Source organism: Glycine max, chromosome 15 (assembly GCF_000004515.6).
Source record: "Glycine max cultivar Williams 82 chromosome 15, Glycine_max_v4.0, whole genome shotgun sequence".
NCBI lineage: Eukaryota > Viridiplantae > Streptophyta > Magnoliopsida > Fabales > Fabaceae > Glycine > Glycine max.
The window spans coordinates 2821917-2833781 of NC_038251.2; the positions used below are offsets into that span (position 1 = coordinate 2821917).

Here is an 11865-nt window from a genome sequence, read left to right on the forward strand (position 1 = left end):
AGTGTTAATAAAATGACCTATATGACACAGAGAAACAAATTTGTCACTGAAATGATTACAAACGTGATATTTGTTATAATATTTTTTTTTACTTTTCGTCTTCCCACTCCATTGACAAATGTGTCTCTGAAAGATGAAAATGCAAAATTTAGTTCCCAAAAGTATAGAAAATGCTACAAATATATCTGGACGTCAACAATGGATTGTATAGGAGAGAAATAGGGAAAAGTGAATTAAAAAAATAGTAAAATACAACTTAAGATTTGAACTTTTATACTTTGATTATCTATGTATTTATCCATCTATCAAATTGTTAATTAGTTTTTTAATTAATCAATATATCTACTTATTTTCCAAAAGAAAATAAATTTCTTTAGTTTTATGATATAAAAAAACTGAGTTACCATTTTAAAAAATAAAAGCCTTTTATTTCTTACAATTGCTTGTTTCTTCAACGAATTATTTCTTTATTACATATTCTGTTACATTATGTCAAATGGAATGTAAGGTCGTTACTATTCCTAAATCAGCGAGACATACAACTCTATGTCCCAAGGCAACAAATAAATCTCTGTATTAATTTTTTTTTTGAGTTAACCTCTATATTAGTTTAAACATTATTGTATTTTTTATTTAAATTTATTTGGATTCTTTATTTGCTAATAATTGTTTTCATTTTATTCTATTTATAATAAATGTTGTCTTGAGGAGTGGAAACACGTAAGGTTTGTTCAAGAGATTCTTTCATATTTGAGGTATATATATATTTTATTGGTTAAGGAAAAAGACATATAATTTCACTTTAATTTTATCTAATTTAAATTTTGTGAGACTTTTTTTTAAAAAAAAATTGATTAAATTCTTTTTTTTAAATAAATAAATGTGATATTGCAGCCGAACGTGTTTTTTTTTACTCAGAACTCTTGACATATTATTTTCAAATATAAGGATACTTAAGTTAAAATTTGAATATAGAATAATTTTAAATATTAAAAGTGAGAAATTTGATAAAATTATAAGATATAAGATAAAGTTTTATTTTAACAGTAAAAATTAATATTTAACAAGAAAATCAAAATAATAAAAATATATACTAAAAGATAATTTAAAAAATATATTACATAAATACTAAACGAATAAAGATAATAATAATAATAATAATAATAATAATAATAATAATAATAATAATTAGTCACAATTTATTATTAATACAATCGTCCAAAAATATTTATCACATCTGAAAGTTAAATTTTATATTTTCATGTATTTATAAGGAGAAATTACATTTAAAAAATATTATAACAAATATGTTAATACCTCATTTCAATAACAAAATTCGTTGCCAGTACCCATAGCGTATATTTTATTAAGGTGAGGGAGGAAAGTTGCTGAGAACAAAATGAGTATTTATGTTATTTAATGAATAGCAGTACCTAATTACATATTGGAGTGGAGAAACATAAACAGAAACCCCATCAAAAACCCTCCTCACTCACTGACTCATTCTCTTTCTCTTATCCATCAATCTGGCACCGTCAACCATGGCATCCTTCGCTGCCCCCAACAACCTCGGTAGCGCCGTGCTACCCTCTCGTCCCCCTCCCGTCAAATGCACCCTTTTCCCTTCTTGCAACAACAACAACAACCATTCACTTTCAAACCCTTCTCCCTCTCACCCTCCGCCGCTCTTCAAAGCCATCGCCATCTCCTCCGCCGCCTCCATCCTTATGCACTGTACCCCTCTCTCCCCCTTCCTCCCTAACCCCCTCGCCAAACTCGGCGGAGGCGGCGGAAACACCGGCGGCGGCGGCGGAGGCGGAGACGGATGGTTCGGCGGTGGCGGTGGCGGAAATGGAGGGTTCTGGTCCAGAATGTTCGCCGCGGTGGCCGACGAATCCCAGTCTCAGGAGTGGGATTCGCACGGTCTACCCGCGAACATCGTGGTTCAGTTGAACAAAATGAGTGGGTTCAAGAAGTACAAGGTTTCCGACATCTCCTTTTTCGATCGGAACAGGAAGATGAAAGTGGGAACGGAGGATTCGTTCTTCGAGATGGTTTCTCTTCGGCCGGGCGGGGTTTACACCAAAGGGCAGCTCCAGAAGGAGTTGGAGACGCTGGCAACTTCGGGAATGTTCGAGAAGGTTGATTTGGAAGGGAAAACAAACCCTGACGGCTCAATTGGGGTTACCATTTCCTTCAGCGAGAGCACGTGGCAGTCGGCAGATGGATTTCGCTGCATCAATGTAGGGTTGATGCAGCAAACAAAGCCTGTTGAAATGGACGCTGATATGACCGATAAGGAGAGACTGGAGTACTATTTGAGTCAGGAGAGGGAGTACAAGAGGAGAATCGAGAGGGCCAGGCCCTGCCTCTTGCCTCGCTACGTCCACAATGAGATCCTGGACATGCTCAAGAGACATGGCATGGTCAGTGCCCGCCTGTTGCAGAGGATTCGGGACCGGGTGCAAAAATGGTACCATGATGAAGGCTATGCCTGTGCCCAGGTCGTTAATTTCGGCAACCTTAACACCAAGGAGGTTGTTTGTGAGGTTGTTGAAGGCGATATCACACAATTGGATATTCAGTTTCAAGATAAGCTTGGTAATGTTGTTGAAGGGAACACTCAAGTCCCTGTCATTCAAAGAGAGCTTCCCCGGCAGGTTTCTATTGGAGATTTGTTTCCTTGGTTATGAATGATTGTTATATGTGCAATTGATGTGTTTAGTATGATTAGGAGTTAGTTTACATGATTACATTTTGTTTTCCCTGATTATGTTTTCTGTTTTGTTTTATGGTGTTCTACTTGTTCATTTGTTTGTGTTACTTACTTGATGGATGTTTCTATTGGATTAACAGCTGCGCCCAGGTTACACCTTCAATATTGAAGCAGGGAAGCAAGCTTTAAGAAATGTGAACTCCCTTGCTTTGTTTTCAAATATTGAGGTGAATCCGCGCCCTGATGAGACTAATGAAGGAGGTATAGTTGTTGAAATTAAGCTAAAGGAGTTAGAACAAAAGTCAGCTGAAGTCAGTACCGAGTGGAGTATTGTCCCTGGACGTGGAGGGCATCCCACTCTGGTATTTATTTCTGTCTAATTGAATTTGTATTCTCTTTAACAACCGAGGAATTTTTGGCCTGCCCAATTAATTTGTTTACTTTCTATTTTGACTTTGTGTAGGCTTCCCTTCAGCCAGGTGGCACTGTTAGTTTTGAACATCGGAATCTGCAAGGGCTGAATAGATCTATTAACGGTTCTATAACAACAAGCAACTTCTTGAATCCTCAGGTAGGTACCCTTGAGCTAGTCCTTGGAGTTTCTTCATTTGATTCTATGAATAGTTTTATGTCTTATAATTTTGGCATTGTTATCACAATGTCTCCCTTTTGTTCTGCCTCAGGATGATCTTGCATTTAAGCTAGAGTATGTGCATCCATATCTGGATGGTGTATACTATTCACGCAACCGTACTCTCCGTGTAAGCTGCTTCAATAGCCGTAAGCTGAGTCCAGTATTCACTGGGGGGCCAGGCGTGGATGAAGTGCCACCAATATGGGTTGATCGTACTGGTGTTAAAGCTAATATTACAGAGGTAATTTCATTGGTTCTTTTTAAGTTAAATATATGAACCTTGAGTTGGCCATTTGGGCTAGTGGTATTTTTCAATTAATTTTTTTGTCTTGTGTGCCATGCAGAATTTCACACGTCAGAGTAAATTCACATATGGACTTGTAATGGAAGAGATAACAACACGTGATGAAAGTAGTCATATCTGTGCAAATGGTCAAAGAGTATTACCTAGTGGAGGAATTAGTGCCGATGGACCTCCAACCACTCTCAGTGGTACTGGCATTGATCACATGGCATTTTTACAGGCAAATATCACACGTGATAACACACGTTTTGTGAATGGAACTGTTGTTGGAGACAGAAATATGTTCCAGGTGACTCTCATTCTACTCTCAGTGCCTTTGAAGTTGTGTGCATGGATGCATTACATCTTCCTATCAGTTTTGTGATTTTTGGAAACACTGAAAAAATGATTCTCATATATTATGGGAAGGGATCAACTTATACCACTAAAATGACACCAATTCTTACATCTTCAATAAGTTTGTTTGGAACATGATTTTCATTTATCCAACTTTTAAATTATAACTATATATTACTTTGATTGCCTGTGTCAAATTTTGTCAAAATTGAACAATTATAAGTAGTCAAAGGGATCTTATTTTTGTATGTTTTAAAAGTATATATTATGCAATTTGATGCATATCAATGGAGTATTAAATAATTTGTGAATATTATTTATATGATAACAATTGTAAATTGAGATAAATTTATCTAATAAAAAGTTATTGAATAAGTTGATCCCTTCCTATACAATTTATACCCAGCATTTTGTTTTGCTAACAATTCAAATCTTGACTTGGGTGGGGAAAGACAAAGCAAGAAGTTTGAAGAAAAGACAAAAGGGTGCATCAAGCAGGGGCAGAGCATATAATTTCTATGCAGATGCCATGTCTCCCTAAATGTTTATCAAAATCTTTTAGATTATCCATTGTATAAGTATGACTTGGCCTCCATAATTTATTCATTTTGGCCTTGCAAACACCTCACACTGACACATGTTCATGGAAGCATAATCTACCAAAGATAATGAAATTCTCAGTTCTAACATGGGCACAAGTTAAAGGACTATGCTTAGTTGCTCTTCTTTGCTACTTTTTTGTTTTTTTTGTTTTACAAACACACACACACATAGATAGATATTATCAGCCAAAGAAAAAGATATATTAAAAACTTATGTAAAAGTGGTATATTCATCGAACAGAACACTAGTGATGGTTTTTATGTTATATATAAATATTTTATATTTTTCTTTGGTTGATTTGACTAAATTTAGTATTAATTTGTGATGTGTCTGGTAGTATTGTTTTCCATTAGAAACTTTCTTGCTGCGAATAGCTGAATTTATGTTATGATTCTTCATGGAGGTGGCATATAAGAGCCTTGCAACTAAGATAGAAGTAGCAGGGAAGGGTGAAGGATGTTCCAATTTTTATTTCAAGTATAGCTAATCTTTTGATGATAATTAATGCAATCCTTGTTAGAGGATGATACCTTGGCTAGAGTTATCAGTGTGCCATCTCTGCCGTGAAAGCGTTTATTTTAACCAAGCCTTATCCCCTCATATGGTGTTGGATACTTGGATAAATCAATACCATTGAGTTCCATCCAAAACACATTTTCAGCCACACCTCTTAGGGCAAGCCTGCAAGGTCTAACTTGCAGTACCAACAAGATATTGGTGTTTTCAGAATTTCTGTTCTTGGAATATGTTATGTCTATGTTTTCTGATAATGCATTGTTAACATATGCAAACTGCAGGTAGACCAAGGCCTTGGCATTGGCAGCCAGTTCCCCTTCTTTAACCGTCACCAACTAACTCTGACACGATTTATCCAGTTGATGGCAGTGGAGGAAGGGGCTGGTAAACCACCTCCACCAGTGCTTGTCCTCCATGGCCACTATGGTGGTTGTGTAGGTGATCTCCCCAGCTATGATGCTTTTACTCTTGGGGGGCCCTATTCTGTAAGGGGCTACAACATGGGTGAGATAGGAGCTGCCAGAAACATCCTTGAGGTAGGAATGAGATTTTAGTTTAGTTAATTCTTATAATCTATATCTGTCAAATACTTGGGAATTAAGTTTAACCGTCGATTTCTTTCTACAGCTTGCAGCTGAGTTAAGGATACCTGTTAAAGGTACGCATGTGTATGCATTTACTGAACATGGCAATGATCTAGGGAGTTCAAAGGGTGTCAAAGGTAATCCTACAGAAGTCTACAGACGAATGGGTCATGGTTCATCCTACGGTCTTGGTGTCAAGCTTGGTTTAGTGAGAGCAGAATATGCTGTTGATCACAACTCAGGAACTGGTGCATTGTTTTTCCGTTTCGGAGAGAGGTTTTGAAGTGCAAATTACTGACGTCAGTATATTGTTCACTGGGGTTTCTTTTCGTTAGCGGAAGAATTCTTGAGCGGGGAAGGGAGATTATAGATACTTGAAAATTACATTGTACTAGACTAGCAGACTCGGTGTTTTTGTTTGTTTCCCGTAAAATTGGTATAGGGTTCTTTGGAAATATTAAGATGGGAGATAATCTTGATGTCTGTTATGAAATGGATTTAGTTTATCTTTGCGGCTAGTGATCACTGCACAGTTCATGAGAACAAATGGATCCTTATAATCTTTTAAATGTTTTTTTTTTGTTAAATATGATTGTCAAATTATTAGAGGTTAAAATGTCGATCTTTTGTTTGTGTTAATTTTTTTTTCGGTGTACATGCCAAAATTTGTTTGTTATTTTTAATTTTAGTTGTAGCAAAATAGCCGTTTAAGTACTTTTATTATTTCAAAATTGTGTTGTGAACAACAAATCGAGTCTTCTCTTTTTGAATGGAGTAGATTATATGATTAAAAGACATCATAATGTTGTTATTAAGAATATTTAAGTCTTAAATATTCATAATAATCTTTTCTTTCTGAATGAAGTCCTTCACGAATGTCCGAGCTATTTAAGATGAAATTTTAACATGGTGCTATTCTACCTTTTTTTTTATGTGATCGACTCATTTAGTCTTGTCAAGTATGTCTATACATTCAACCTAATATTCTCATCACATCTATGTTCTGCACATTAGTATCAAAATATATTTAATGGTATAACTTGATCGTTAATCTATTTATAAAAGCTGTACTGTAAATTGTAGCGGACATTTCAACTGTAAGATTTTTTTAAAACCCTCCGATTCATTAAAAAAAAATATGACTAATATGAAGTTCGATTGAGAGCTAAGTAAAGATTGATCAAAAGTTATTTTTATCAAAGATTGAACTTGAATAATATATGAAAGATTCAACCTTAACTTCGACACATTAATCACTTGTATCTAATCACTTGATTTTTAACTATAAGATTGATTTAAATGTTATCACACTAGTATTTTGTCAATTCTGTCATGTCTTAATTCATTTCACTTCATCTTTTTGAAATTTAATCACATTTCATTAAATTAATCGCTTATATTTCTTAATGTATTATTGTTTATTTTATCTTATATATTAAGGTGCTTCAATTACTTGAGTAAATCAATGTTATGACATTTTTTTTTCTTCTAACTAATTGTCAACCATTAAAATTAGATTATTTTTTTTACTGTCTATTTGTATCCATCCAAAATAGAGGTAAAAAATGCATAGTAAAGTTAGATAAAATTGAAGAGATTAAAGCATTATATATCTCTTTTTTTTCATTAGAACAACAATATGTATAAATTGAGATAAAAAAAAAAAAGAAGAAGTCAAGGCACTATGTCAGTTTAAAATTATTATTAGAATGGAGTTTTATTTTACATGTTACGTTAGGTTAATAATTATAATAAAAGGAAAATGTTTAAGCATTCACGTGATGTGCGGATACATATCTAGTTTAATAGTATCAACTTGTAAGATCATAGTTTATAATCACATTATGAAAGAGATTTGTATCAGAAAGCTTCCTATAGATGGCAAAAAAAATAATGGGGAAAGGTAAATGGAAATTCAGAATTCACGAAGTGGACCCTTTACATTTGTTTGTAAATGTCCTTAGAATCCAAATAAATTTGTCAATGTTTCGAGTTCCGCATAAAATGTTTCACAAACCAAATAAATTATAATCCCTTTACATTTCTCTTGCATTCATCTCACCAAATACATCCATGATTTAAGTTTTAGTGTTGTTATACTGCCCCTACCCACCCAACTAACACCGAAAACAAAAAAAATAAAACAGATGAAGCCCTAGTGTTACATAGTCAATTTGGTGACTTTGGTTCCCAATGGCCACCAAGAGATATGCCTTCACATAATTAAAGGCCATGTCTTGTGCCAAGAATGAGAGGCAATGAATTCTGTGACTTTTTCTCTCTACCAAATGGAGGAACCTAATCCTTTTATGCTATAAACCTAATTCCTTTTTCAACTGAGCCAGAGTAGCTTCTATTTCCTCAATGTTATCGTCAACGCTTCTGTTTCCCTTGCTAGCTTCACCTTGACTGCTATTGCTTGGTGTCTCCGTCCCAGAAAAGTTGGATGTATTTTCTCCCTGAGACGTTTTATAATCATCATTTTGATCAGTAATATTAAGTTCTTTCTCAAGGAACTCCACAAATTCTTCTCCTATTTCCTGAAAGGTAAAATTTCAAATATTATGAATCCTCATTTAGGACCTGTTGCCAACTATATATCTAGATGGCTCATCTACACATCATAATTCAAAAACAAACAGATAAGGATGTAAGCAGGAAGTCTCACCGCCAATTCCTCCCATAGACTCTTTGGCTTTCCTTGTGAAGCAGCGTTTGCTTCCCAGTTCTTGAATTCTTCTTGAAGATCCTTAAAGAAGTCCTCTGTAATAACAAAACCAAGAGGTCTCAAACACTAAAAAGAAAGGAATTACAAAATTAAGTTGCAATATACTAGAGACATACATCCCTTTCCCCCTGTTGATAGATTTATATGGGATAATCAATGCCCAGCAGATTTTTTTTTTGGTCATCAAAAGCCCAGCAGAATTTGTAATAAATACAGGTTAAACTTATGAGCAACATGATGCCTACCAGAGAGTATGTATCTACCTATTGTTATTTGAACATCCCTCAAAAAATTACCTGCATCATTAAGATGTTGGACCATAAGAAGATTAAAATAAAAATTAGCTAACTTTATAAAATGATAGGATAAGAAACCAAAAATAGCAAGGATTAAATATGTTTTAGTCTTTGGGACAATACACGCTTATAGGCCCTAAAAAAATCATAGCCTTTTTACCCTTCATTTATGGAAATGTGTCAGTGTGATCAACTGGTCTCTATTTCCATAAACAAGGGACCAAAAAGAGATGATGTTTTATGTGATACAAGGACTTGACACATTTGCAAAAAATGAGTGACCAAAAGGAGACAATTCTTTATAGGGACCAAAAAACAAATTTCGGTATATATATATAGAGAGAGAGAATAAAAACATATTTAATCCTAAAATATAATATTATCTCTCAGACAGTGTTAGGGAAAAAAAATAGTATTAGAACTTAGATGAGTGTATTGAAAATTATCTCTCAGACAGTTAAAGGTCAACAATTAGCATCAGAAGAGGGTGCAAGGACAAAAAGGAAACATATAGGGCCGGCAGCTTAAAGTTTTAACTAGCATGCGGCATGGTCAGTACTAGTAATCACTAATGAACCTAATTAATAATATAAATAGGAGTATTAGATTAAGGTATGCTTCACAACATTAAATACTGTCAATAATATATTTTAGTTTGGTACTTTGAGCTGTCTTTTTTCTTTTACTTCTTCCCTAATCCTCAACCCATAATTCTTTGACATTGTATCAAAGCCTAATCATTCACGGAGCGTATCTCCCTTCCGCTATTTTGAGTTTATAGAACTCGGTATATTTCTCTTTTTAAAAGAATAAAAAGAAAAAAATATTGCAGATGTGTAACGGCAATTATAAAAATGAAGAACATATTCAAAAGTGACGTTTTGTAGCTAGATTTTAAACAATATTGCAGATGATTATTAATCTTTACCTAGTCCATAAAATTCTTCTTCAGTTTGTACATTCCTACTTCGGCTTCCTTGAGAAAAATCATAACCTCGACTTCCAGAATCATATTTTTTGCGGGAACTAGAATTTAGCAATGTATTGTATGCATGTTTTATCCTCATAAACTTCTCCTGTGCCTTATCCTGTGAAAAGAAACTTTAAAATTACATAAATAAGCACAACATATTTCAATCTTCTGATGGTTAATTATTAATACATTAATTAGAAATATAGTAAAAATCAATGTGAGCAATCACTAACACACAATCCAAAATAGAAGTGTTACATCATTGAAGCACTTTCAGCATAATGCATACAGCAAGCTTTTACAACTTTGTCCTTGTGAACAAGTTTACATTTGTTTTTTCTGATTTCTGATTTCTGATCAATTTACATCATTGAAGCAATATTATAATTTTTGCCCAAAATTTTTAAGTAAAATTCAAGATTGGAAGACGATATTCTGATTACAAGTGCTAGGACATGAGGGTCATGACCTGATATGTCACATTCAGTTAATTAACCATCTATATCCACAGTTTTTTCAACTTATGAGAACTAGTACACATGTAAAAGGGAATGAATGTGCTTTGCTAAGCAGGAGAGTCAATAATCAGGCTACATATTAAAGGTGGATCTAGATCGGTAAATGCCCATTCATGAAAATTCTGGTGAAACTTATAGTTTCTGATGGCAATGGAACCATGGATACAAATCACTAAGACCTTGTGACACAGCCGGATTATGTAATTCATCTTTTCATTGAAGGACAATAGGGCATACAATCAACACAGTAGCTGTGTTTATACTAAAGTAGAGAGTGCCAAACTATACCAAACTTGTTACCACAATCGAAATCTTGCATATGCAGAAAATACCATCAGTGCAGAATACTCAGTAAAGAGTACCATCACATAATTCAACAGTACTATACCTTTCCATTGGAGATAAGCAAAGTCTGAGTTATGTTTTGCACAAACCAGTCAATCTCGATGGGACAATTTTGATCCATTCCAGACACAATGATAACCAATAACACACAACCTCAATCTATCCATAGAGAAGTATCCAGCTTTGTAAAGAGGAACCCCCCACCCCTGAAGCTAAACATTAGAGAAACATACAATAAAGAGGAATTGGGACAATATGGCTGCAACTTGAAACAATTAACATCCTAACAAAGGATAAACCCCCTAATTATAAAAAAATTCCCTAAATCATAAACAATTTCTATTCATTTCCCCATATAACATGGTAAAATATTTACTTTTGAACTTAAATTTGGATAACTTAACTCTAACAGAATAAACCCACCAACAATTGTCAAATCTCTAGATGTCTGGTCTGCTTATTAACCTTAACATTTTCAAAACACACACTAATGAGAGAGCAATGACATTGACAAACGTCAAACAAAGCAATTACCTCTTTATTAACATCGGGATGATACTTAAGAGCAAGTTTCCGATAGGCCTTTTTGATTTCGTCGACGGATGCTGATGGAGACACTCCCAAAACATCATACGGTGACTCGCTACGCCTTGCTCTCACCACCATCGTTCTATTCCTATTGCTCCATCCTTCTGTTTTATGGTGCTTCCACTGAGAATGGTTAAAACGAAATCCGTAGCTAACTTTACAAGTGGGTATGAAACAACTTGGTAGAGGAGATCTCAAAAGGAAGCTATTTGCAGTTGCAGTGAGAGGGAGAGTTATTCCATGCATTTTATCTCCAAAGCTTTGTTCTCTCATCTCTTATCGTCATTCATAGGAGGATTCTGGATCAATCTTCGGAACACCAACATCGCTCTCTTATCACCCAAACAAAGTCCCAAACATTTTGGATTGAAATTTCGTTTAACTTACTCAACCCACGACCAATTTTATTTTTTATTTTTTTTAAAAAATGGTAACTATTAACTACCTCTTTTTCTCCTCCCTTAAAAAAACAGACAGACAATAATAGTTTTATACGTTAATTTAGAAAATCCATAATTTTAATTAATACAATATTAATTTAAAAATAACTTATAAATATCATATTATATTTAATATTGATTGAAGAAATTAGAGTATTAATTAAAAAAATCTAAAACTATAAATCTCTTTTAGATAAATAACTCATTAAAAACATATTATATTAATTTGGTACAAAAGTCTATAAGTCAAGTTATCAAATGAAGAAAATATACCTAATTGTATG

At 34.0% G+C, this 11865-nt stretch overlaps 2 protein-coding genes across 4 annotated transcripts; one reads left to right on the forward strand and one right to left on the reverse strand.

The window, feature by feature from the left end:
- The first annotated feature begins 1397 nt into the window (after nt 1–1397).
- On the forward strand, nt 1398–6309 carry LOC100776079 (protein TOC75-3, chloroplastic). Its single transcript, XM_003546960.5, has 7 exons — nt 1398–2660; nt 2857–3078; nt 3180–3287; nt 3400–3591; nt 3695–3943; nt 5391–5645; nt 5737–6309. Exons 1-7 carry the CDS (start codon nt 1542–1544, stop codon nt 5974–5976), a joined length of 2385 nt encoding a protein of 794 aa, XP_003547008.1. The 5' UTR covers nt 1398–1541; the 3' UTR covers nt 5977–6309.
- A 1307-nt stretch (nt 6310–7616) lies between these two features.
- Nucleotides 7617–11602, reverse strand: LOC100812972 (DnaJ domain-containing protein). 3 transcript variants are annotated; one of them, NM_001255649.3, is made up of 5 exons: nt 11088–11472; nt 9646–9805; nt 8667–8717; nt 8362–8456; nt 7617–8233 (listed from the first exon to the last, which is right to left on the reverse strand). In NM_001255649.3, the coding sequence occupies exons 1-5, from the start codon at nt 11412–11414 to the stop codon at nt 8006–8008; spliced, it is 861 nt and encodes a 286-aa protein (NP_001242578.2). In that variant the 5' UTR covers nt 11415–11472; the 3' UTR covers nt 7617–8005. The 3 variants fall into 3 exon arrangements, with proteins under 3 accessions (NP_001242578.2, NP_001354435.1, XP_006597060.1); XM_006596997.4 differs by having other exon boundaries at nt 7715–8233; nt 8685–8717; nt 11088–11602; NM_001367506.1 differs by lacking the exon at nt 8667–8717.
- Between the last annotated feature and the right edge of the window lie 263 nt (nt 11603–11865).